Source organism: Crocuta crocuta, unplaced genomic scaffold (genome assembly GCF_008692635.1).
Source record: "Crocuta crocuta isolate KB4526 unplaced genomic scaffold, BGI_CrCroc_1.0 scaffold170, whole genome shotgun sequence".
NCBI classification, from domain to species: Eukaryota; Metazoa; Chordata; class Mammalia; order Carnivora; family Hyaenidae; genus Crocuta; species Crocuta crocuta.
Genome location: NW_027527853.1, coordinates 6,069,559 through 6,097,034, shown reverse-complemented (window position 1 = coordinate 6,097,034; position 27,476 = coordinate 6,069,559). Strand labels below are relative to the sequence as shown.

At 39.2% G+C, this 27,476-nt stretch overlaps 1 protein-coding gene across 2 annotated transcripts in view; it reads right to left on the bottom strand.

Moving 5' to 3' along the window:
• The window catches only part of IDE (insulin degrading enzyme), a 114,182-nt gene that overhangs the window by 71,001 nt on the left and 15,705 nt on the right, over positions 1-27,476 (bottom strand). For both annotated transcript variants that reach the window (XM_077779839.1, XM_077779842.1), the window contains exons 2-3: positions 3,755-3,939; positions 2,574-2,781 (exon numbers count right to left, since the gene is read on the bottom strand). In XM_077779839.1, coding sequence (XP_077635965.1) covers positions 2,574-2,781; positions 3,755-3,914 — 368 coding nt within the window. In that variant the 5' untranslated portion in view covers positions 3,915-3,939. The remainder of the gene's footprint in view (positions 1-2,573; positions 2,782-3,754; positions 3,940-27,476) is intronic.

Sequence of the window (27,476 nt, the reverse complement as noted above, 5' to 3'; positions counted from 1 at the left end):
CTCTTCTATACCAAGTTGCAATTTAAAGCATGATTTCATATAGTAAATCTTTTTTTTTAACGTTTTATTTATTTCTGAGAGAGTGTGTGTCAGAGGGTCAGAGAGAGAGGGAGATACAGAATCTGAAGCAGGCTCCAGGCTCTGAGCTGGCTGTCAGCACAGAGCCCGACACAGGGCTCGAACCCACGAACCATGAGATCATGACCTGAGCCGAAGTCGGACGCTCAACCAACTGAGCCACCCAGGAGCTCCCATATAGTAAATCTTAAACTTTAGATACCATTTTGTAAAAATAAGTTCCAGAATTCAGAGGAAGCCACAAGCAGAGCCTGTTTGAATGGAGTCTTAAAAGACTCCTGGGTCTGTGGACATCTCAGCAACTGTATTTCACAGTTCAGCTGTCAAAGAGACTGTTATCACTACCTGATATTTATTTTATGCACACAGTAAATACGATACTGTGCTAAGTACTTCACACATACCAATCCAAAGGGAAACTCCACCTATCTATACGCAGAAACAGTTATTTCTGGGCACGTAACCTCTTTTACCTATCTTAATACATTTAAGCTGGTAAAAGCACCTAATACCTATATACCATAGCTGGACAGGTCCATGTAAAGGGTCATGATATGACACAGTATAATCAATATTTTAAAAACATGCTCTTATATAAGAGGTTTTTTTCCCCCCGAGTCAAGTAACAGACATCCTCCATCATACAGAGATTATATGAACATCTGCTGTAACATTTGTAAAGCGGGAAATTAAATTCAGTGTATGATCCCAGGGAACTCATTAATGGAAGTCTTCTGGGAATACATACAAAGATGATTACACTTCAAAGCTGCTGCCTTATGAAACATAATCTAGAATAAAAAAGCAGGCTACTATAACCCAGCCATATATTCTGAACCCATGCCTCTGCCTTGTTACTGTTCTTTGCACTAAGGAATAAATCAAACTACTAGGTTTTTAAAAAATATATAATGACTCTGATCAGTATAATTAAATAAAGCTATCACTAAAACTGCTAAGTCAAAGTTCATTATAGACCCATCAGAAAGCTGCAAAATTATACCTTCTTGGCAATACAGAAAATTATAAAAAGCTATCAAGGAGAAATTACATTTTGGATAATGAATTTAATCATTAATATGACAAAAAAAATTAGAAATTGTTAGTTGTGTGGAAACCTAAGAAATTAAATTGGCCTAATGGAGCTAGCTCCAGAAAATACTTTCAGAAAATGTCCCCAGGGTTGAAAACAGGTCAAAACAGTCTGTGTCACTACAATGCGATATCACCTCACACCAGCCAGAATGGCTCTTATCGAAAAGACAAGAGATAACAAGTGTTGGCGAGGATGTGGAGAGAAGGGAGCCCTTGTGTAGGAATGTAAACTGGTGCAGACACTGTGGAAAACAATACTGTTCCTCAAAAAGGAACAGTATTCCTCAAAAAGTTCACAATAGAAAGCAATTCAATTTCTGTGTGTTTGCCCTAAAAACCAAAAAAACACTAATTTGAAAAGACTTACACACCCCTATGTTCACTACACCATTATTTATAATAGTCAAGATATGGAAACAACCTAAGTGTCCACGGATGGATGAATGGATAAAGAAGATATATTATATATATGCAATGAAATACTACTCAGCCATATAAAAAAGAAGGAAATCTTACCATGTACAACAAGATGAATGGACCTAGGGGCTATTATACTAAGTGAAATAAGTCAAAGAAAGACAAATACCGTATGATCTCACATATACGTGGAATGTAAGAAACAAAACTCACAGATACAAAGAACAGACTGATGGCTGTCAGAAGAAAGGAGGTTTGGGGTTGGGTGAAAGGAGTCAAAAGATACAAACTTAAGTTGTTAATAAAATATTAAGTCACAGGGATATAATGTACACCATCGTAACTATAGTCAATAATATTGTATTGCATGCTCAAAAGCTGCGAAAGAGTAAATCTTAAAAGTTTTCATTTTAAGAGAAAAATCTTTTTGTAACTTTGTATAATGACAGATGGTAATAGACTTACATAGTGGGGATCATTTTGCAATGTATACAAATACCGAATCATCATGTTGTACATCTGAAACTGATAGAATGTCAACTATACTTCAATTAAAAAAAATTCTACATGCGCCAAGTATACTTGAGACTAGAGTAACTAAAGGAGAAGAGAATGTTTAAGTCTTAGCATTCTGGGATAGGAGCATATTTGAAAAGAAATCCATGACACTGTAACAGTTTATTCTTCATCACATGCTTCATATATAATACCAATTAGGATGCTGGTGAGAATTTTATAAGTCCATAAAATACTATGTAGGGCTGAAGACTGGTTTAAAGTCCTGCCGTTATTTTTCCTCTACCACAATATATAGTATCACTCATTTTCTTCCTCTTTCTTAAAACACATGGAAAAATACTGGTTAAAATACTTTTTATTAAACTATAAAGCTGTGAAGACATTTTTGTAAACATAATTACTACTACTACTATTAATGTAATAAAGTACACAAAGTTGAATAATTCCTAAGATATCAGCATTACCTGTCGAGGGCACCTTCTAGGTGTTCATGGGAAACATCGAAATAGTAATTGGTATGTTCTCCACTGGTAAAGGCATTTGAACTTCCTGCATGCTCACTGAGAAACTGGCTGTATTCGTTTTCTTTAGGGTATTTCTTTGTTCCCAAAAAAAGCATATGTTCACAAAAATGACTTAAGCCAGCAATATTTGGAGGATCTGACAATGAACCTGAAAGAGAAGAGAAAAACATATACAACAAAAAAAATGTTTTTTCCCCAGATGATTTGGAAGTTCTGCTAACAGGACAACTCCAACCATACAATGAGAGAAAGCTAAGCACAGGCTGCTCTAAAATGGTACCGTTTAGGTTATAGCCTCAGCTTGTGATATTAATTAGTTAGCAACTTTGGGCAGATTACTTAACCTCTCTGGACATTACTTTTCTCACATATCACGCTGGAGGGAAGGTAAGAGTTGAATTCACTGTTGTATAAGAGCAAGAACTCCTAGCTCTTACATTTTATTGCAGGAGATAATACAATGTAGTGATAAGAACATAGATTTAGGGTTACCAGCTCTGCTGACTGTGAAATTCTGAGTGCAATACTTTATCTTGCCTCACATACACACACACACACACACACAAATATACATATAATCTATAGAGTTGTCTGAACACAAATTAGATGATATTTGCAAACCACACTATGATGTGCTCAACAATAAATATTTGTTCAACACTTGATGGTTATTACCTTATTTCCTCAATTTTAAAATGTCATTGAGTTAAATAAAAGTTTTTCAGAGAGGAAAATAAGAAAAACACCTATGTACGTATAGATAAGAATCCACTTGATTAAGGCTGCGTTAAACATGGAGGATATATGCACACAAGAGTCTCGAAAATATGCTATTTCCTAGTGTACCAAAAGTGTAGAAAAGTAAAAGCATTATCACTGTTACTGTAAAGGATAGGAATTAATTTGCCTGTTGCTAACAAAATGCCTTGGTAAATAAATGTAAGATTATTTGATTTTGACAAATGTAGATTGCCAATAAGTGTACTGGGGTACTGTACAAGGTAAGATACATCAAACAGATAACCATGAGGTCTCTATTTGCATACACACAGTGAGTTCTAATAAATATCAACATTAGATCAAGAAAACAACAAAGCTTAATTCACAATTTTAAATTGTACCTATGTGTACATCAAGTGCTGCCGATGACTTATCCGTGGTCGGATCACTGATAAGAAGTACTTTGATACCATTGGCCAGCTCTAGTCCACGGTATTCTCGCTTGTCTTCAGGAGATTTGATAATGTGATTTCCTAGTCTCTTGATAGCTGGATTATTCATCTTGCTGTAAGTCTTTTCTTGGAAACTGAAAATAAAAAAATTATTAATTGTTGCACTGTGGCTTTTTACCTTTATTTTTTAAAGAATAAAGAATATGGGTGGGTGGCTCAGTCGGTTAAGCATCCTGCTCTTGATTTTGGCTCAGGTCATGATATCATGGTTCATGAGATCGAGCCCCATGACAGGCTTTGTGCTTCATAGCATGGAGCCTGCTTGGGATTCTCTCTCTCTCTGCCCCTTCCCTAGCTGCATGCTCTCTCTCTCTCAAAGTAAGTAAATAAACATTAAAAAAAAAAGTTTACAAAAATGTTTACAAGAAAAGGAATACAGAATAATATCAAGCAAACCCATATAACACATTATCAGATAAAAAAAGACATCTGGAGGAAACTTTTTTATAGCCTATCTATAAGGGATAATCATTCCTCTCCTCCCTTTTTTCCCTCATTCTTTTGTTAGAGAAATACTAACAATATTGTTTTTGTGGAGTCATATGTGATCTAGAATAGCACTTGGATGGGGATTTGAGACATGATAGGAAGGGTGATAAACTGGTCAGTATGCTGACCTAGAACAGAATTGTAATTACCAATAACTGCTTTCCCACATATTTTGGAAATATTTACTAAAGTAAGATGAGAGGTTGTATACCGATTATTACTGGATCAACAAAACACTGCTCAACCCGAGGACATTCAAAGATAGGGCAGATCTAGAATTCATGGGTCTGATATGCACATGCTCAGAACATAGGGGTCAACCCTCAATGAGGAAAAAAGTCCTGTGATGTCCTGATACAAAATAAGAGACCTGGGCTACACTATTAAGACAGGAAAAAAGGGGCACCTGAGTGCCTCAGTTAAGCATCTGACTTTGGCTCAGGTCATGATCTTGTGGTTTGTGAGTTCGAGCCCCATGTCAGGCTCTGTGCTGACAGCTCAGAACCTGGAGCCTGCTTCAGATTCTGTGTCTCCCTCTCTCTCTGCCCCTCCTCCCCTGGTATGTGCATGCTCTCTTTCTCTCTCTCAAAAATAAACAATGAAAAGTTTTTTGAAAAAAAAAAAAGACAGCAAAAAAAAAAAAAGCTCAAACAAAAAGTGGGATTATTTTCATCATCTGGTAAAGAACTAAATGCCAGAGCAGGAACAGTCCAGTGGTCTTAAGAAAGATGTAAGAGTAGTTCTCTTATTTATTTATTTATTTATTTATTTATTTATTTCTGAGAGAGAGAGAGAGAGAGAGAGAGAGACAGCATGAGCAGGGGAGGATCAGAGAGAGGGAGACACAGAATCCGAAGCAGGCTCCAGGCTCTGAGCTGTCAGCACAGAGCCCGACGCAGGGCTCGAATCCACAAACCGTGAGATCATGACCTGAGCCGAAGTCGGATGCTTAACTGACTGAGCCACCCAGGCGCCCTGAGAGTAGTTCTCTTACAAAGGACTTTCATTCTCTGATAGCCCTCTCCTTCCCTCTCTAGGAAAGCTGAGTTACAAGGATATGCTATTAGCACACAGAATTCTGTAGGAGTGTTTGGTATTAAGGCTGGGAAGGGATTTTCCAGAGACTGGAATATGCATGTATTTGAGGCTAAGGTAGATGCTATTTTTGTCTATGTTGGGGATCATTTAAGAGACAAAAATCAGCCTGTTATTATCTCTAGGCCAATAAACTACTCAGGTAAAGCCCAAAACATCTGAGACTACAGAGGAAAAATGACCCTATGCTAGTATATTTTCTTTTTTCCTGGAAGACAAAATAAGTAGATCTGACTGCTCCTTAAAGACTGATAAACATCCCAGTTAAAAGGTAAATCAGAAAGGGCATAAGTAGGCATTCAATTATTTTCAATAAATTTGTGTGTGCGTGCACGCGCACGCACACACACACACACAGACACTAAAGTATCTGGAAATTAAGCAAAGGAAAAATCCAGTTTGCTTTTATCAGAATGCCTTCCTCTCTGAAATTATCTATTTTTCTAGGTAACAATTGATAAACCAAAGAGGTCTGCCCCTATTAAGATTGTCCCCTAGATCTCCCTTTAAGAAGACTCTTTGGAGTTTTAAAAATCAATACTGCAGGCCATACTAAATGTATAATACTGGTTAAAAATCACATGGTACTTGGAGTGCCTGGCTGGCTCAGTCAGAAGAACATACCAACTTTTGATATCAGGGTTGTAAGTTCGAGCCTCATGTTGGGTGTACAGATTACTTAAAAATAAATAAATAAATAAATAAATAAAAATCACATAGTACTTTACACAGATAGTGCTAATAATCATGCCCTATTTACAGTTAAGAAAAAGTTCTTGAAAAACAAAGCATAAAATATAATACTAACATTTTTGGGGATATAAGGTCACCAACTAGAAAATTTAAGAGCAATTTGGAAGCTATAAGGTATTATTAACAACTCCTTTCTACTTCATTAGCCATAAGCCACTTAAGTTCAGTGTCAAAGACAGATGAAAATATCTGAGTGCAAAGTCTTAAAAAAGGTGTTTTGTGGTTAAAAGAATCTTAGGGTAGCAGAAAATGTTCTACCTAAGCCTTCAAAGAGGGACATGAGAATAATAATCCTGGTTAAGGTACTTCCCAAAGGACAATCTGTTTGAACTGCAACAAATGCCTTAGTACAGAGCTGCTTTCAAAGACTTTAATTTGGGTTAAGATTAAATAAGGCATGAGATAGCCTCCATTAAGACTCCCAAGAAGAAGAGCAGCAGACAGTAAGAAAGCCTGGTGTGCACCACAGAGAATAGCCCCTGCTCCTTCCAGTAAGGCTCTACTAGAGGGAGGGAGGCTTTGGGATTCTTGTAATGGATTTCACTGAGTGGGAGAAAAAAACCAAAGAATCTTGATTCCATTGCCATTGTTTTCACCTAACTTCCTCTATAGTGCTTGCCCCAGTTAGTCTGACCTAGGGGAAGCTACGACCACATATGACTAAAAATGTGATGATGAAGGATGATGATGATGAGTTCTAAAAAGTCTGTCCAACCCACAGCTGTGATGGGGAGATGAAATACATCTCACTTTGGTAGGACAAGTTGTCTTATTCTGTGGGAGGTGAAAAATCCATCAGAAGATAACCACCCTCGACTACAGGCTACATTCTGTACCTTTTTCAGGGCTCAATTTCCCTTATCCAGATTTCCTTTTTTTTTTTTTTTTTTTAAGGAAAAATGTATGTACCATCAGACTTCCTCACAGGCATGTATGTACAGGACTCATGTCTGGCTGATATCCCTGGTGTGGTTGAGAGCAAAGAGCCTAGATTTATTCTCCAGGTCAAACATAAAAATTAATCCAACTACTTTTAGACACTGAACAAGAGATCAAAGACAACTATAAATTTTTATGCTGGCACTGCTACCAAAACAAGTATCATGACTTCTTGAAGAAGTAAAAGCCAAAAGAAACAGTAGCAACATTTTCAAACAAGATCCATCGCCAGCAACCCATATTCAGTAGGCATAGTCTGGCCTTCTACAGCAGATCTATCAGCACATCCTACAACAATTTGATTCTCACCTTCTGGAGAACTGAAGGAAATGATCGGGAACTCCTCTGATGATGAATTCATCAACAGCTTGCCTGTCTCTGTATTTATACTCATGAGATCACATCCCAGCTCCCTCATTAGCATAAAGCCTTCACAAGTAATCCTGACTTTCAGATGACAGGCTAGTGCTAGCTCAAATGCTTTCCCAGACACTTGATATTTTTAACCTAAGTCAAAATCTTAGGAGCAATAAAATTACTTTCAATTTTAGTGACATTATCATACATTGGAAACTTCATAAGGCACAACATCATCAGTGTCAGCATTCTGATAAACTGGAGAGCGATTTAATAACTACAGCATATTTTGTAATTTTGCTCAGAATCTAAAACAGTGACTAAAATCACAATAGGTAAAAGCTGGAAGAACCATGACATGTTATCTAGTCCCTTGCAGTTCACGGACTGGCAGCACTCGTTCTTCCTGAGAGCTTAACAATGCAAAAGATGAGAAACCACCAGAGATCCACTGAGCCAGAATGGGCATCTCAACAAGATCCCTAGGTGGACTAGTCCCCTTCATCTTACTTATAAGGAAACTAAAGCTCAGGGAACTTAAATCTCTTGTCCAAGATCATACAGCAAAAAGTTACAATTAGAACTCAACTCTTCCATTCCTGTATCCACCCCAGCTCCCCACAGCCACACCAACATTAGAGGAGGCCTATTTAGGTGCGGACACTATACTATGTATGTTGGCTATCACAACAAGTACCCTAAAGCCCAAGGGCTTTCTGAAGGAATCCAGACTAGTGATAAGAAAATAAGTCATCATCTTTAAGGTGTGGTGACAAAGTTCCTGGGGCACTATGGGAGTCAAGAAACGGGCCCCCAAGTCTATCTAGGAGGGTTAGGGTTAGCATGCCAAATAAAACGAAGGACACACCTGAGTAAAGGACATATAGTGAGAAAAAAGGAGGTGCAGAGCAGAAAAACAAGAGCTTGGTGTTAACAGAACTACAACTAGAACTTCCCCTGAAAGAGTACGGATTTTTATCTAGACATGTAAAGACCTAAACTGCAGGTTGGCAAAATCAAATTCCCAAACAGGTCTTTTCCAAATTCCCATACCAAGAGGAAATTTTTAGTGCAAATAACCTTTTATTCAAATGACCTTTTACAGTCTTTTTTCTCAAATCTCTTTAAGGGTTTCACAGCCTATTTAATAGGAGACTGAAAATTTTTACTGTGCCTTTTGCTCTCTACCCACCTCTACAGCCCCAGACATATTTAAAGTTAGACCTCATCTACTTCCAATTTCCAAATGGATGACCTATAAACCCAAACAGGTGAATAACCATGCTAATAGCAAAATTATAAATCAAAACCTCCCTTCTGTGGAATCCATCCACCCACTCGTAAAATCATAGGCAGAAGTGGAGCTTGCCTATGGCACTTCTTAATGGGGAGAAGGCACAAAGAGAGAAAATGCCTGAAATCAGAACTACACCATAAACATTCTTTCTTCCCTGAGAAGGGCGGAGGTAAGAGAAAATATCAAAGTAGCGGTGGTTTGAGCCTTAAGATGCTTCCATATAAGACCACATATTCTCAAATACTATTCCTGTTACTTGACCTAAAAAAATCACAACATACCTCAGGGAAGCATGTACCCATGGCATCCCAGTTATAGAGACTAGTATACCTCACTTTATATACCAGCTAGATCATAAAGGTGGGTATAAACTAAAATCCTGTCAATTAAATCTTATTTTCCTGTGATGAGATGTGTTGCCTTTGTTCCAGGCAGAATGTCATCTGTTCTAACTCTGTGCCCTCGGGAGAGAAATTTGCAATGAAGAAATGAACCCTTAAATGGATGAGGGTGGTTGCAACTGAAAGGAATCCTATAGCAGCAGTATTTTAGAGCTAAGTGCTTTTGCAAATTTTGTTTTAGTTTTGATGCATACATATCAATGGCTTAAAAGTGACAAGCTTAACATGGAACACTTTATAGGGGCTTTATGGAGGTTGAACAAAACCTCCATTTTGTACCTCTTGCCATATAGTTACATAACTACAGGTTTCTTACACTTGTAGTCTGGGGACACGGGGTGTTTCACACCTTCTTCCTTCTTCCATAGGTATCCTTCAGGCAGTTAGAAAACTTAAGATGCCACAATACAAAACCCAAACTAGCAATTACTCTTTTTTTATAGTGTCATATGCTTAATAAACTGCTCGTTTAATTTTTCCAGTCTCCCTGACAGGTGACAGCAGCTGTTGATGGTCAAGCTCAGAAAAACAAAAGCTCAGTGATTAAGTGACTTGCCCAAGGGCATTTACATAATTGATTTGTGGCACAGCTGGAACTACAGAAAGAGGAAGCGTGGGAAGGGGAGGGGCTGAAGGTGGTACTTAAGGAAATATATATGGTGTTCTTCCTCAGCTCCCACTTACCACCCCCACAGCCCTTCCCTGACCCCATTCCCCTCCCTTACAATACCAAATAACAAAAACAAGGAAACAAAAATGAAAATAAGTCAAAATAAATGCTCCAAGTAGAGTCGTCAGTTCTTTACTTTTTTCTCCCCATAGAAAACAGAAATGGGTAGTGAAAGGCGCCTGGAAGAATACTTCTAATCTGCCAAAGGAGTTCCTGGGCTGAGAACCATATTATCTCATGATACTTTGATAATAAGAAAAAAAAAAAAGGAAAAGGTATGGCANTAATTATCTCATGCATGAAAGGAAATATGAGTAATAATTACTACTGTAGATATGGTGCGGTTAAAGCTATTTTTCAGAAGCATACATTTAAATCACAGGAATGGAAAAAAGGAGAAAAATCATAATCGTCTTCGTAGATGCAGAAAAAGCATTTAACAAAATTCAACAACAAAGATGAATTCATTTGTTCATTCTTTTTTTAAAAGTCTGCAAAATGGGGCACCTAGGTGGCTCAGTTGGTTGGGCATCCGTGCCTGATTTCAGCTCTGGTCATGATCACAAGGCCATAGGATGAAGCTCCTGCTTAGGATTCTCTCTCTCCCCCTCTGTCCCTCTCCCTGCTTGCACGCACTCTCTCTCTAAAATAAATTAAAAAATTAAAATTAAAAAAAGTCTGCAGACTAGAAATAGAAGGGAGAAAATCCCCTCATCTGAAGAAATGTCCACAGAAACTGTAGCAATTATCATATTCAATGGTAAAATAATGACACATCCAAACCCCTTCCTCACAAACAGGAGGTCACTATCCTCTTCTATTCAACAAAGGACGAATAATTCTGACCAGTTCAATAATGCAAGAAAAAGAAAACACATAAAGATGAGAAAGGGGAAAAGCAATTAACATTATTCATAGATGACAGGACTGTGTTTGAAGCGATTCAGAGCAAGTCTCCCCATGTGCCACTTTGGCATGTGGACTATTTTGAGCTGAAGGCAAACAAGACCCTGCAGGCTCAAGAGAAACTTTGGCTTCTCCTGTCCCTACCTACAAGAACCTAAATTGGGAGTCCTTCCCAGAAGTAGAGTTATTACCAGAGATAAATTTTATCTGAGGGACTCATGCATATAGGGGGCAAACATATAATTATCAAACATCTGTTCTTCCTCCTGCCCTGTGAACTTTCCTCCTCAGGGAAGGCCCCAGGCCCCATTCCATTCCTTAGCTCAGAATGGCATATATACCTCATTTTACCTTTCTGTCTTTGAACCTCTCATCTATGTAGGGTTCCTGTACATACAAAATTAAATTTGATTTTCTCATGTCAATTTAATTCTTAGACCAGCCAGAAGAACCTTTGATGGCAGGCGAAAACTTTTCCTCCCTAACATGTACATAGAAAACCCCAAGAATATACTAACAACTACCATTTTTGGATAGGATAATAACAGGTCATAACAACCAGATTCACCTTCAATAAATAGAAAAAGCCATGATAAATTAGAAAATCACATTTTCAAAGATGTTGGAGAGTTGTGGAAGAAATGAGAATTGGATGAAGTACAAATCCCAGATGGAAGAGCCCTCTGAGGTGAGCTGATGATCACCTGTCTTCTTCCCTGGGGGTATTTGCCAATTTTAAATGCAGACTGAGAAGATCACACTTGCCCCAAGCAGAAAGACTCAACTCAGTGAAGATATATAGAGGCTTTGGTGGATTCATGAGCTTGGTGTGACAGATTAAAAGCCCAAGATGCCCCAAATCCACAGCTGATATTTGCCATAGGAGATTTTCTGAGCTGTCACTACATACCCACCAGAATGGCTAAAATGAAAAAAATGGAAAATACCAAGTGACAGAGAAGTTATAGGGTAACCCAAACTCTCATACACTGGTAGTGAGAATACAAATTGGTACAACCATTTTTTAAAAACTGGCAGTCTATATTAAACCAGATAATATGACATAACAATTCATACATTAGATACATACCTGAAATGAATGCATTTATATATTCACAGCAATACTATTCATAATAGCCAAACAAGAAATGATCATATGTCCATTAACAGTGAAAAGATAAACTGTGATATATTCACACAATGGAATGGTATGCAACAGTAAAAATGAAAAACCTAAGAACAAGGCACAATGAGGATGAATCTCACTAACATAAGGTTGAATAAAAGAAGCTGTATGCAAAGACTAAATACTGTATATTTCCATTTACATAAAGTGCAAGAACAAGTAAAATCAAGGTAAGCCTTTTTTCAAGATAGTGGTTACCCTTGGGGGCAGGGAACAATGATCAGAAGGAAGTATGAGGGAAGCATCTGGGATGCTGGTCACATGCTGATTATAGAGATATGCTCAGTTTGTGAAAATTCATCAGCCTGAACACTTATTTTTCAATTAAAGTTTTTTATAGAGTTTTTGAAAATGTCACAAATACAGTAAAATAAAGGAGGTAGGAGATACATGAATTACTCAAGGCTATAATTATCATGCACAAAAAGTCATCTTGGAAATGGTGCCACAAGGATACTGAGAAGTAGCTGTCCAAATCAAACAAGTGCTAAACTAGGGAGGGTAAGAAACAATAGTCCAATTAACGTGATTATCTAACCCTTCTCAGGTGTGTCCTGAGACAATTATTTCTGTTGATGTCATATCAGCCACAAGAAATAGGAGGCCCATATAAGTACAGCAGGAGTTAATTTAACTAAGTCAATAATAAATTATGATGTTAAATATTTTAACTCAAGTCTTTACTCATGTATGATCTGAAAACTAGTGTTGAGTAATCATTTATTTTTATTTTGAGTAATTACTTTAGACCTCAGTTAAGATTTAAAAATAAAACACTCCCAGGGGTGCCTGGGTGGCTCAGTCTAAGACTCAGGTCATGATCTCACAAGTTGGTGGGTTTGAGCCCTGCATTGGGGTTGGGGCAGGGGGAGCCTGCTTAAGATTTGGTGTCTCCCTCTCTCTCTACCCTTCCTCCACTCACACTTTGTTTGTCTCTCTCTCTCTCTCTCTCTCTCAAAAATAAACACTTAAAAAAATAAAATATAAAAAATAAAATAAAAAATAAAACACTTCCTGCAACGAAGAGTGACAACAATAAATGTAATCCAAATAAAAGCAAAATGATCAAACTCTAAATTCTCCCCTCAACAATTTTCAACATTTACATCAAACAACTTTTTTTTTATTGTTGTTTATTTTTAAGACAGAGAGCATGGGCAGGGGAGGGACAGAGAGAGGGGGGACAAAGGATCCACAGCAGGCTCTGCACTGACAGCAGCGAGCCCAGTGTGGAGCTCAAACTCATGAACTGCAAGATCATGACCTGAGCCAGGATGGATGCTCAACCAAGCTACCCAGGTACCCCTATATCAAACAACTTCTAACCCAGGATTTGATTTAGGTTCTTTACTTTAATTCTTTTTTATGTTTATTTATTTGAGAGAGAGAGCACACACCTGTGTGTGTGTGTCTGAGAGAGAGAGAGAGACACAAAGAGCAGGGGAGGGAGAGACAGAAGGAGAGAATCCCAAGCCGGCCCTCCTGCACTATCAGTGCAGAGCCCAATGAGAGGCTTGAACCCAGGAACCATGAGATTACAACCTGAGCCAAAATCAGGAATCTGATATTCAATCAACTGAGTCACCCAGGCAGAGGGGTCTCATCTAGTTTTGCCAATCAAGAATCACGTGAAGTGTTCATATGAGTCTGTTAAACTGACAGAGGTAACTAAAATTGCATCAGATTTGAGCAGTCTTTACAGAATTTCTCCTCTAAATTAGGTATATAAAAAAAAGTCAAGAAAAAAACCACAAATCTTCATCAAGGTACAGNAAATCAGGAATCTGATATTCAATCAACTGAGTCACCCAGGCAGAGGGGTCTCATCTAGTTTTGCCAATCAAGAATCACGTGAAGTGTTCATATGAGTCTGTTAAACTGACAGAGGTAACTAAAATTGCATCAGATTTGAGCAGTCTTTACAGAATTTCTCCTCTAAATTAGGTATATAAAAAAAAGTCAAGAAAAAAAACAAATCTTCATCAAGGTACATTCTCTGGTACACAGTAGGCACCCCAAAATGGTAACCTTATATTATAATCATCAGTATTATGGTCCCACGCGAATGAGATGCAAATAGACCACCTCAACAGCCACCATATTATTACTAGCATTCTTATCATATACTCATACAAATTCCAGTTGTACATAGTCATCTCTAGAGGTCAAAAACATTCACTGGATAGGCTGGTAATGGCATGGTACTTTATAAGACTATCAGAAAAACAGGTAAATAATTATCCCTTTATAATTGCTATAGGCAAGTCACCACTTATGTCAGTGGTTCTCAACAGGTGACAATTTTGTGGGACATTTGACAATGTGTCACAACTGAATTGCCACAACTAAAGGGTCAAACTGGTAATTAGTGAGTAGAGGCCAGGGATGCCACTAAGCATGCTGCAATGCACAGGACGGTCCCTACCCCACAACAAAGAATTATCCAGCCCAAAGTGTCAATCGGGTCAAGGGTAGAAGGCCCTAGTTTATAGTTCTGACATTATCATCCAAAAATAACGGATGAGAATCACTGCGACAAATTCAATCCACTTAAAATAAAACCAGGAGATAGCCTCATCAAAACAAAGAAAACTATCTGTATTAAACTCCCATCTACTGGTTTATTTATTTTAAATCTAAACCAGGGGCTGCCTGGGTGGCTCAGTGGGTTGAGCATCTGACTTCAGCTCAGGTCATGACCTCACAGTTCGTGGGTTCGAGTCCTGCCTGAGGTTATATGCTGACAGCTCAAAGCTTGGAGCCTGCTTTGGATTCTGTGTCTCCCTTTCTCTCTGCCTCTCCCCCACTCATGCTCTGTTTCTCTCTGTCTCAATAATAAGCAAACATAAAAAAATTAAAAAAAAGAGTTCTGTGTCTGCTCCTTCCCTTCTCGCACTCTCTCTCAAAAAAATAAATATTAAGAAAAAAATGTTAAATAAAAAAATAAAAATCTAAACCAGAAAAGGATTAAAGTCAAGGAAAAACTGATAATGAAGGAAAGAGGAAAGGTTTGCAGAAACCCTGAGTAAGCAATCTTGTGCATAAATAAAGGGATCTGCCTTAAAAAAAGAGCATAGCAAGAGCATAGAGACAGACCCTTACTAAATGCCCAGTTAGCAGTTTACACATCACACACTCTTTATAGAGATTATACTTTCAATGAACCCCTGCGATAGATCCTATGCCCATTTTTCCTGGAGGGGGAAATTAAACCTCATAAAAGTAACTTGGCTAGGGCCACACAGGCATCAAAGAACTAGAATTCAAACCCAAGTCTTTAGACACCAAGGCACCATGCTCTTTACTTCTATCAAATTAAAAAATATATCTTCTGTTCTGAGACTACACTCTGAAAGAAAACTCACAGAAATGTTGAGTATGGTTAGCTATAGATAGTAGACTATTAGCTGATCTTTATTCTTTGTACTTTTCAGAACAGTACAGGAAGAATTCTTGAAAAGATAAAACGTAACGAGCTTAACTGCACTAGGCTGTGTTTACTAAGTATATAGCCCAAAGTGAACTTAGTTGTTACTTGAAACAGCTATATCACAATATAACAGGGTTAATAAGGAAAAACTCTGGACCCCATTTCCATTTGCTGTCACTGCTGACAATTCGGTTTCCTTAAGAAACTAGTTTGTTGGCTCACAACTGAACAATTTTCAAAAGAATTTTTTAAACAGCTTGTGATGAGAGGTGAAGGCTTTAAGCAGACAATGGAACAGAACCCACAGTCTAATTCCAGAATCTACTTTTCACTCAACTGTTGGCCTAATGTGGTCTGGCCTAATGTTAATGTCAATCTGAGGCTTCGTTTTCTTTCTTTCTACACATAGGTTAAGAAGTTCAGGGAGGGGCGCCTGGGTGGCTTAGTCGGTTAAGCGTCCGACTTTCACTTAGGTCATGATCTCACGGTTCTTGGGTTCGGGCCCCACGTTGGGCTCTGTGCTGACTGCCAGCTCAGAGCCCGGAGCCTGTTTCAGTCTGTGACTCCTCTCTGTCCCTCTCCTGCTCACGCTGTCTCTCTCTCTCTCTCCTAGAAATAAATAAAACATTTAAAAAAAAAAAAGTTCAGGTAATTTAGAAAGTAACAGACTAAATTGTCTTACTTTTTTTTTAATTTTTAAAATATGTTTTAAAAAGTTTTACTTATTTTGGGGGAGGGAGAGAGGAAAGAGAGAAGGAGAGAGGGGGAGAACGCATGTACATGCATACGGGCGAGGGACAGAGAGAGAATCCTAAGCAGGCTCTGCTCAGGGCTTGAACTCAGTACCAGTGAGATCATGACCTGAGCTGAAATGAAGAGTCGGACGCTCAACTGACTGAACTTCCCAGGCACCCCTCTCTTTTTTTAAAACCACAGATGCTATTTGTTTATTTATTAGGTAGACTTTGATTCAAGAAAACTTGGGTTTTCTTGGGCACCTGGGTTGTTCAGCTGGTTGAGCGTCTGACTTCAGCTGAGGTCATGATCTCATGGTTCATGGGTTCAAGCCCCGTGTTGGGCTGTGTATGCTGACAGCTCGGAGCCTGGAGCTTGCTTCAGATTCTGTGTCTCCTGCTCTCTCTGACCCTCCCCCACTCGTGCTCTGTCACTCTCTCAAAAATAAACAAACATTTTTAAAAAATTTTTAAGAAAAAAATAAAAAGAGAAAACTCACCCCCCTTCCCAAGACCCATCTAGGTAACTTTGAAATGCCTGTGCTATTGCATCCAAAAATAAAAACAGAACACTTTCTTCTCCTCTTTACAGCAATGGTGGTGGTGGTGGTGGTGGTGGTGATGTTCTTTGTCTGCATTTACTGAACATATAACTATATGATAGACATATGCATTTCCTCATTTAATTCTTGCCACAAGCCTGTGCAGGAGGTGCCATTACTGTCCCCATTTGCTGATGAGGAAACAGGCCTGACGAGGGACATAGTAAGTATCAGGTCACAGAGTAAATGGCAGAATCCAGGCACTGTGGCTCCAGAATCCCAAGAGCAATGCAAGCCAAAGAATAATTATCTATATCCCCACCCACCCCCCAAAGGATCTGTATCAGAATGGACTCTTCCACAATACTGTGACCAAACCATAAAGGCAAGCTCCAATAGTCAAGGCTAGTAGGTAGAAGAGTGAAGCCACTTTGTGTTGCCTCAGCGTCCAAGACTGGGTTTAATGGTGGAAGGTGGAAGGAGAGCCACTGAGGCCGGAGTACCTAATGAACAATTAGAACAGTCTTCACGGGCTAGGTCATGTCAGAAGCACCCTACCACTGAGGATCCAAGTAGAGGCTTGCATACTATTCATGATGTGGTTTTCAAACTTTTTTTTAAAGCAATGTGTGAATTTGAGACTCTTTTTTAAAAAGGTTTATTTATTTATTTTTGAGAGAAAGAGAGCACAGGCTGGGGAGGGGCAGAGAGAAAAGGAGACACAGGATCAGAAGCAGGCTCCAGAGCCTGAGGTGGGGCTTGAACTCACAAACCGTGAGAGATCATGACCTGAGCTGAAGTCAACGCTTAATTGACTGAGTCACCCAGGCACCCCTCAAACTATTTTTTTTATTTTTATTAAAAAAAATTTTTTTAATGTTTTATTTATTTCTAGGAGAGAGAGAGAGACAGCGTGAGCAGGGGAGGGTCAGAGAGAGAGGGAGTCACAGACTGAAACAGGCTCCAGGCTCTGAGCTGGCAGTCAGCACAGAGCCCGACGCGGGGCTCGAACCCACAAACTGCGAGATCATGACCTAAGCGAAAGTCGGACGCTTAACCGACTAAGCCACCCAGGCACCCCTCAAACTATTTTTTTTAAAGGAAATATGTTTCCTTCTACCAAAATCTTATGAAAATATAATTCATAAAACTAAACGATGCTGGTTCAAGCTGGAGTTAGAGACTCTACTTCACCCTCTCGGGGCCTATCAGTAGCAGTGATACTGTCAAGAATTCCTATGATTCTGACAATAACAGTTTAAAAATTAATATAGAATCCCAAAAAATACCAAAATGTTGTATTATGGAGTTAGACAAACTGATATGAAACTTTATTTTATTTAAAGATTTTAATGTTTACTTTGAGAAGCTAGAGAAAGAAAGTATACAAGTAGGGGGAGGGGAAGAGAGAGAGAGGAAGAGAGAGAGAATCCCAAGCAGGCTCCCTGCTGTCAGCACAGAGCCCAACAAGGGTCTCAGTCCCACAAACAGTGAGATCATGACCTGAGCCGAAACCAAGAGTCCAATGCTCAAATGACTTAGCCACCCAGACGTCCCGAATTTAAACTTTTAAAAAAACTTTTAATGTTTATTTGCTTTTGAGAGAGAGAGAGAGAGAGAGAGAGAGAATATGTGTGAGAGGAGCAGAGAGAGAGAGACAGAGGATCCCAACCAGCTCTGTGCTGACAGCAGAGACCATGATGCAGGACTTGAACCCATGAACCACAAGATCATGACCTGAGGACACTTAACTGACTGAGCCACCCAGGTGCCCCCCAATATTAAACTTTATACAGAAAACAAATACTTAAGAATAGCACCTGGGTGGCTCAGTCAGCTAATAAGCATCAGACTTCAGCCCAGGTCATGATCTCACAGTGAGTTTGAGCCCCGCGCCAGACTCCATGCTGACACCTCAGAGCCTTGAGCTTGCTTCAAATTCTATGTCTCCCTCTCTCTGCCCCTCTCCTGTTCTCTCCTCAAAAATAAACATTAAAAATAATAATAATGAGGGGCGCATGGGTGGCTCAGTCAGTTAAGTGCCCAGTTTCAGCTCAGATCGTGATCTCACAGTATGTGGGTTTGAACCCCACATCCAGCTCATGTTGATAGCTCAGAATCTGAGCCTGGTGTGGATTCTGTCTCCCTTTCTGCTCCTCCCTGGCTCACACTCTGTCTCTCTCTCTCCACAAAACAAACATTAAAATAATAATGATGATGATGATGATGATGATGATGATGGAGGGGGGAGGGGAAGAAGGGAGGAGGGGGGAGGAGAAGGAGGAGGAGAAAAAGGAAGAGGAGGAGGAGAAGGAGAAGACTGGGGAGGAGCTGGAGGGGAGGAAGAGGAGGGGNGAAGAAGAAGGAGGAGGGGGAGGAGGAGGAGGAGAAGAAAAGCAGCCAGGAAAACACTGAAAAGAATAACTTTAAGTGGGATACTAGACTTACCAGACATTAAAACATACTATAAAGTCTATGAAAACAGTACGGTACTGCCTCATCACAAAGACAAACAAATCAGTAGCAAAGACTAGAAAGAAGAGAATGGACTCTTCCACGATACTGTGACCAAACCATATATATAGAGAGAGAGACAGAGAGAGAAATTTAGTATTTGACAAAAGTAGCATTTCAAGTGGGTAAAAAAACAAACTCTTTAACAAACAGTGTTTGGAACATTTAGTAGCCTTTGGAAAAAAATAAAATTAGATCCATATCTAACACCACTCACAAAATTAAATTCCCAATGGATAAACTAAATACAAAAATGAAACTGTTTAAGTATTAGGAAAAAAAAAACAGTGGAATTCTTCTTTAACCTTGGTATAGAGAAAGGCTTTCTAGGGGTGCCTGGGTGGCTCAGCTGGCTAAGCGGCCAACTTCAGCTCAGATCATGATCTCACAGTTCATGGGTTTGAGCCCCACGTCGGGCTCTGTGCTGACAGCTCAGAGCCTGGAGCCTGCTTCAGATTCTGTGTCTCCCTCTCTCTCTGCTCCTCCCCTGCTCACACTCTGTCTCTCTCTCTCTCTCTCTCTCAAAAGTAAATAAACATTAAAAGAGAGAGACTTTGTTTGTTTGTTTATTTATTTATTTATTTTGAGAGAGACAGTGAGAGAGAGCGAGCACACATGAGCAGGGGAGGGGCATAGAGAGGATAGAGAGGGGGAGAGTGAGAAAATCCCAAGCAGGCTTTGCATCAGCATTGCGGAGCCCAAAGCAGAGCTTGAACTCACAAACCCATAAGATCACGACCTGAGCCAAAATCAAGAGTCTGATGCTTAACTGACTGAACCATCCAAGCGCCCCAAGGTCTTCTAACTTTCTGACTAAAAAAATCCAAGGGTATGAATTAAAGATATAAACTATAGAGGGGCGCGTGGGTGGCTCAGTTGGCTAAACATCCAACTTTGGCTCAGGTCATGATCTCGCAGTCCTTGAGTTCAAGCCCCAAGTCGGGCTCCCTGCTGACAGCTCAGAGCCTGGAGCCTGCTTCGGATTCTGTTGCTCCCTCCCTCTCTGCTCCTCCCCCATTCACGCTCTGTTTCTGTCTTTCTCAAAAATAAATAAATATTAAAAAAAAAAAAGACATAGGGGTATCTGAGTAGCTCAGTAAGTTGGTTAAACATCCAACTTTAGCTCGGTCATGGTCTCCTGGTTCGTGGGTTCGATCCCCATGTCAGGCTCTGGGATGACGGCTCAGAGCCTAGAGCCGGCTTCATACTCTGCGTCTCCTCTCTCTCTGCCCCTCCCCTGTGTGTGCTCTGTTTCTCTCTGTCTCTCAAAAATAAATAAACATTGGAAAAAAAAGATATAAACTAAAGATCTCAGAGATAAAACTCTGAAGGATAACACAGAGCTTCACAACACTGGATCTAGCAAAGATTCTTTGGATACAACAAAAGCACAGGCAACAAAAGAAAAATATGGACTACCTCAAAATAAAAAAAAAATGTGCAAACCATAAGCAATAGAGCAAAAGGCAACCTGTGGATGGAAAAAAAAATTGCAAGTCATACTGATAAGGATTGATATCCAGAATATACAAGAACTCCTACAACATAACAACTGAGAATAACCAAACTGATTCAAAAACGGGCAAAGGTGGGGCGTCTGGCTAGCTCAGTTGGTAAACTGTGGAACTCTTGAGCTCAGTGTGGTGGGTCTGACCTCCACGATGGGTGTAAAGATTACTAAAAAAATAAAATCTTAAAAAAAGNCCTAGAAATAAATAAAACATTTAAAAAAAAAAAAAGAGAGAGAGAGAGAGAGGGACACCTGAGTGACTCAGTCGGTTGCGGTTCTGACTCTTGGTTTCAGCTCGAGTCACAATCTCACAGTTTGTGAGTTCGAGCCCTGCATAGGGCTCTGTGCTGACGGTGTGGAACCTGCTTGGGATTCTCTCCCTCTCTCTCTGCTCCTCCCCCACTTGTGCTGCCTTCCTCTCTCTCTCTCTCTCTCTCTCTGGATGAATAAACTTATTTTTAAAAAAGGTGGTGGTGGTGGTGGTAAAGGAGTTAAATGGACATTTCTCCAGAAGAAGACATATATATCAACATCAATCATCATTAGAGATACGCAAATCAAAACCACAAAGAATTACCACTGGATGGCTATTATCAAAACAAAACAAAAAAACAGAAAATAGGTATTGGCAAGAATGCTGAGGTTGGCTTAGCCAGTAGGGCGTGAGAGTCTTGATCTCAAGGTTGTGGGTTTGAATCCCACAGTGGGTGTAGAGATTACTTAAAAAAATAATTTAAAAAATATATATTAAGAAAAAGAATGTGGAAGAAATGAAACATTTGTGCACTGTTAGAATGTAAGATGGTGCAGCCATATGGAAAACAGTATGGCAGTTCCTCAGAAATTTAAAACTACTATATGATCCAGCAATTCCACTTCTGGGTATACACCCTGAAGAAATGAAAGGACTCAAACAGATAACTGTACAATCATGTTAACAGCAGCTTCATTTGCAATAGTCAAAAGATGGAAGCAACCCAAGAATCTACTGATGGATGAAAACAAAATGTGGTACAAACAATGGAATATTATTCAGCTTTAAAAAGGAAGGAAATTCTGGGGCACCCAGGTGCCTCAGTCAGTTGGTTAAGTGTCCGACGGCAGCTCAGGTCATGATTTCACAGTTCATGATCCGAACCCTGCATGTGGCTCTGTGCTGACAGCTCAGAGCCTGGAGCCTGCTTCGGATCCTGTGTGTGCGTGTCTCTCTCTCTCTGCCCTCCCTCCCCCAGCCTCGTGCTCATGCTCTGTCTCTCTCTCCCAAATATAAACAAAACATTTTTTAAAAATTTAAAAAGGAAATTCTGATACATGCTATAACATGGATTAATCATGAAGACATTACACTAGGCCAATCACAAGGTGACAAAGACTGTACAATTCCACTTACTTGTGGTATTTTAGCAGTCAAATTCAGAGACAAAGTAAAACAGTAGTTGCCAGGGGTTGAGAAAGAAGATTGGGGAGTTACTGTCTGCTGGGTACAGCGTTTCAGTTTGGGAAAATGAATAGTTCTGGAAATGGATGGTGGTGAAAGCTGCCCCAAAATGTGATGTACTCAGTACCACTGAACTATACACTTAAAATTAATCAGGATGAGGGGTGTGCAAAATAAAATAAAAACACTAACAGGGACGCCTGGGTGGCTCATTCAGTTAAGCATTGATTCTTCATGTTGGCTCCAGCCATAATCTCACAGTTGTGAGATTGAGCCCCCATGTTGGGCTGTGCACTGGGCGTGGAGCCTGCAGCCTGCTTAAGATTCTCTCTCCTTCTCCCCCCACCACCTCTTTCTCTCTCAAAAACAAAACACTAACAAACAAACCTAACTGCATTATAAATGAACATAATCATACTAAAAGAGCTAAGAAAGAAATTAACCTAACTCCAGAAAACAGTATTCTGAATGGATACAGTTTCCAGGCTAAAGACTAAAAGAACTATACATAAATGTTATAATCTAGTTATCAACGTGTTTCTTAACAGAGGTAGGGGCTAACAATTATGAAATTAGAATTAAGTAAGTAAATACGTATATGGGTGGCTCAGTTGGTTAAGCCTCCGACTTCGCCTCAGGTCATGATCTCATGATTGGTGGGTTCGAGCCCTGTGTCGGGCTCTGTGCTGACAACTAGCTCAGAGCCTGGAGCCTGTTTCAGATTCTGTGACTCCCTTTCTCTTTGACCCTCTCCTGTTCAGGCTGTCTCTCTCTCTCTTAAAAATAAATAAAACATTAAAAAAATATATCAAATAAATTATAGGTAATGCAATTCAGTGTACTCATGGTTAGAGAAAAAAAGTTATAAAGGAAAAAGACTTAAAATAAAACTTCGTAGTACCAAATTTTGAATCAGCAGTTTTAATACAAACTCATGACTCTGAATACATACAAAGAAACAGAAGTAGGTGTATGTGCGGGAGTAGCTAACCTATCCACTAAAAGCAATGACAACCTCAGTTAAAGTGAGTACATCTAGTGCTCAGATCTTGGTCCCTAAACATCATTTTCTAATAAGAGGAATTAAGTGGTTGACTCTAGAGCTAGGGCAAAGAAATACAAGTTGAGCCTGAAACACCATTTAATGTCAGAAGTAAAGATATTCTCTAAAAAAGATGGAGGCTTACTGAACATATACAGGAGCCCACCCAAAGAAGCCCTTAATGACCAAAGCTAGAACAATTTGAGTAATAAAATGATAGCACTGAATTCTAATCCATAGAATAAATATCTGTGAATCCATGCTGTTATAAATAATTAAGTAAATAAATGAGAGGAAAAAGTCTACCTCACAGAATTTCAATTAGTAAATAAACAAGGAAAGAGGGAAATAATCAGGAGGGGCAGTAATAAATGCACAGACAAGATCTACCAGTGAATGCTAAAAAGTTTGAGGTAAAAAAGGATTTGCATAATCCCAAAGTATCTCTCCCAAGATATTTATTAACCACAAAAGTAAATATACTGTTTTCTTATTCTTGATAATTATACTACGATGATATATAGGGTAGGTGTTATTACTTTTACAAGTTGAGCCTTTAAGTTCAAATTAGTTTAAAATTTAAAGTTTTTTTTAATTAAAAATATATCTGTATCCAGATATATCTACACCTACCCACTCCCCCCTCAAAAAAAAGTTAATGCAGAAGGATGTCTACATTACATTAGAGAAGATGTTACAGCCTGGATTCTATGCTACTAGAAGGCCAAAGCTAGAAAAAAAACTCAATGTTTATTAAAGGTTTTCCTAAGATACAGACAAATAAGCACTGGTATATGCAACAACATGGATAAACTCTGAAAACATTATCCCAAGCAAGAGCAGACAAAAGAACACATACTGTATTATTCTATTTAAGTTTTTAAAATTTTTCTATTAAAAAATTTTTTAACATTTATTTCTGAGAGAGAGAGAGAGAGAGAGAGAGAGAGAAAGCTGGGGAGGGGCAGAAGAAAGGGAGACACAGAATCTGAAGCAGATTCCAAGTTCCCTGAGAAGAGAGCCTGACACAGGGCTCAAACTCTTGAACCGTGAGATCATGACCTGAGCCAAAGTTGGACTTTTAACCGACTGAGCCACCCAGGTGCCCCTGTATCATTCTATTTATATGAAATATCCAGAATATGCAAATCCATAAAGACAAAAAGTAGACTGATGGTTGTCTGAGGCTGGAAAATGAGGAAAATAGAGAGTTCCTGCTAAGGGATATATGGTTTCTTTCTGAGGTGATAAAAATGTTTAAAATTGTTTGTGGTAATAGCTGCATAGATCTATGAATACACTGAAAACCACCAAATGGTACACTTTATTATTTTCGTGTGTGACCCTACCACCACTACATCTGAATGGTGTACTTTAAGAAGATGAATTGTTTAGTATAAATAAAGCTGTTGCAAATTATATATATATACACACACACACACCATTCACATATTATATGCATATATATAAAACATTTATACATAATGTATGTATATATAAAACATTTATTAGATACATTACTACAACCCCTAATTCATTCATTACTCTAATAGTCATAGAAAGATGTTTCCTATTTTTCTGAATCATGATAATGTTAGTACCAGTTTGGCTGGCTGATTTTAAGTACAAATAAATATCCATTTTACTTAAAAAAAAAAAAAAGTCTGTTGTTTTAACCACGTATCTAATTGGCCAGATAGTCTTATATATTCAGCTTCTAGGAATGTTTTCTTCCCAGTGTGAGGGTCCCCATCTGCCTTATTTATATGACCTGACCTACAGGTCATATATATAATATATATCATATACATATATATATAATATATATATTCTATATATGTCTATGTAATAAACATATGCATATAACCCAGTCATCTTGCTTCTCAGTCTTCCTCACACTGTGAAACTCATCATCTTGATAGACTGTACACTAATTTGTTCTCCTTTCCTGCTCTCTTCTTGTTGGGCATCTTGAGAGACACCGCAAAGGCTGGAGAAGTGACCTGCTCCATCTCTTATGCATGCCCACCTAGCCCAGGCCGACAGCTCTTCTCACTTTCCTAGAAGCAAACTTTTTTTTTTAACGTTTATTTTTGAGACAGAGAGAGACAGAGCACGAGCTGGGGAGGGGCAGAGAGAGAGGGAGACATAGAATCTGAAACAGGATCCAGGCTCTGAGCTGTCGGCATAGAGCCTGATGCGGGGCTTGAACCCACGGACCATGAGATCATGACCTGAGAGGAAGTTGGATGCTTAACCGACTGAGCCACCCAGGCGCCCCACCTAGAAGCAAACTTAACATGCTCTTCTACACCCACCCTAACCCCAACGTCTCGCCTGGGTTCCAGATAATCAGGTAAATTCAGAGGCAGCAGAGTCGTCTGAATTAAACTTCTTAAGAGCTGTGGGAATTTTCCTGTCTCTGTGAACCATATACAGTTGCTATAAGGATCCCATTAAATGATGTGATGATTCTTTACAAACCATCAATATGGCAGGGGGCAGTTCTGATCACACAATCATTTCTGTATCTTTACAGCAATTTATATATTTATTTTCCTCATTTTCACTACAACCAAAACCTCTGGTATGACTAAAACCTAGTAAGACTCACTTCCTTCAGTCACTTTATAGCAAAATTCACAAATTTATTTTTTTTTTTTTTAAATATTTTTATTTATTTCTAGGATAGAGAGAGACAGCGTGAACAGGGGAGGGTCAGAGAGGGAGGGAGTTACAGACTCTGAAACAGGCTCCAGGCTCTGAGCTGGCAGTCAGCACAGAGCCCGACGCGGGGCTCGAACCCACGAACCGTGAGATCATGACCTAAGCGAAAGTCGGACGCTTAACCGACTAAGCCACCCAGGCGCCCCCAAAATTCACAAATTTAAACCCTTACAGGTCCAAAAAGGTAACATAAGTGAAGTGGAATTGTGGTGAGAAGGAATACTCGCCCCATCAGAGAGGAAGCAAATCTCAGCTCAGGCCAAGTGCTGCCAGGCAGCAATGTGGGCCCAATGTCAACAGGTCTCCCCATTTTCCCTAAATGAACTGAACTCTTGGGATTTTTAAGTGTTGATACACATTTAAAAGACAACTGCAAAAATATGTGCATGCTACATCTCAGCCTACTGATCTGCAGACACCTGCTTTACAGATGAGGTGGTCAGACTCTCTAAAATAAAAACAACACAAAGTGAGAAGGTATTGACATTTTAGCACAAGGAAAGAAAAGGAACTGTACACTAGTAGAAGCCAATGCTGCTCAGATATCAAAACTTATTAGGACTAATAGGGGTTTTGAAGCTACTTAGTTTAATGTCTAGTAGAAAGAGGCCCATGCAAAGTAACCCACTCAAGATAACAAAGCCAGTCTGTGCCAAAGAGGGCTTGAACTCAAATCTTCTGACCACTAGACAGAGTGACCTTTCTACTACATCACGCTGGCTCCCAAGAGAACAAAAATATAGAGCAAATAAGACATTCTGTCACCGGACGGCATTCTGAAGTATAAACTCCAAACCAGGAGTCTAGCTCGTTGATCCTGATTGTCCCTCCCGGGACATATTCTGAGCTCAAGAATGCCTCATACTCCCAAACTCTTCAGATGGTGACCAATGATTTATACACAGTGATCTGTATTAGCCGTCAGCAGAGCACACAAAATCTGAGTAGCCAAAGGGAAAAAGGGAACATGGGAATTTTCACCAACTGAAGAAAGAAGGAAAAAAAACAGAGCTAATGTTTCTCTTCATTTTCAAATATACTTCTTCCTTAAAGCAAATCTTTAGATACTATTAAAAACAAAGGAAAGGAAGAAAAGAGAGGTCACAGGTCTTGTTTGTTTGTTTGGTTGTTTGGTCAAAGTCCTGGAAGGGGTCTCTTTGAAAGCTGGTTGCTTTAACCATTTGCTAGATTATCTGTAAAATCATTTAATTCTCAAGTATTTAGAATCCTAGAATTCTACAGCTGGATGGAAGATTGGAAGCCATGCATGTCATCTCTCTCAATTGTGTAGACTTATTCTACAAATGTGTAGCTTCATACTAAAACTCAGATCTACACTTTTCTGATTAGGAAATCATTATAAGATCTTTTTTTTTTTTAATTTTTTTTTTATTTTTATTTATTTCTAGGAGAGAGAGAGAGAGAGAGAGACAGCGTGAGCAGGGGAGGGTCAGAGAGAGAGGGAGTCACAGACTGAAACAGGCTCCAGGCTCTGAGCTGGCAGTCAGCACAGAGCCCGACGCGGGGCTCGAACCCACGAACCGCGAGATCATGACCTAAGCGAAAGTCGGACGCTTAACC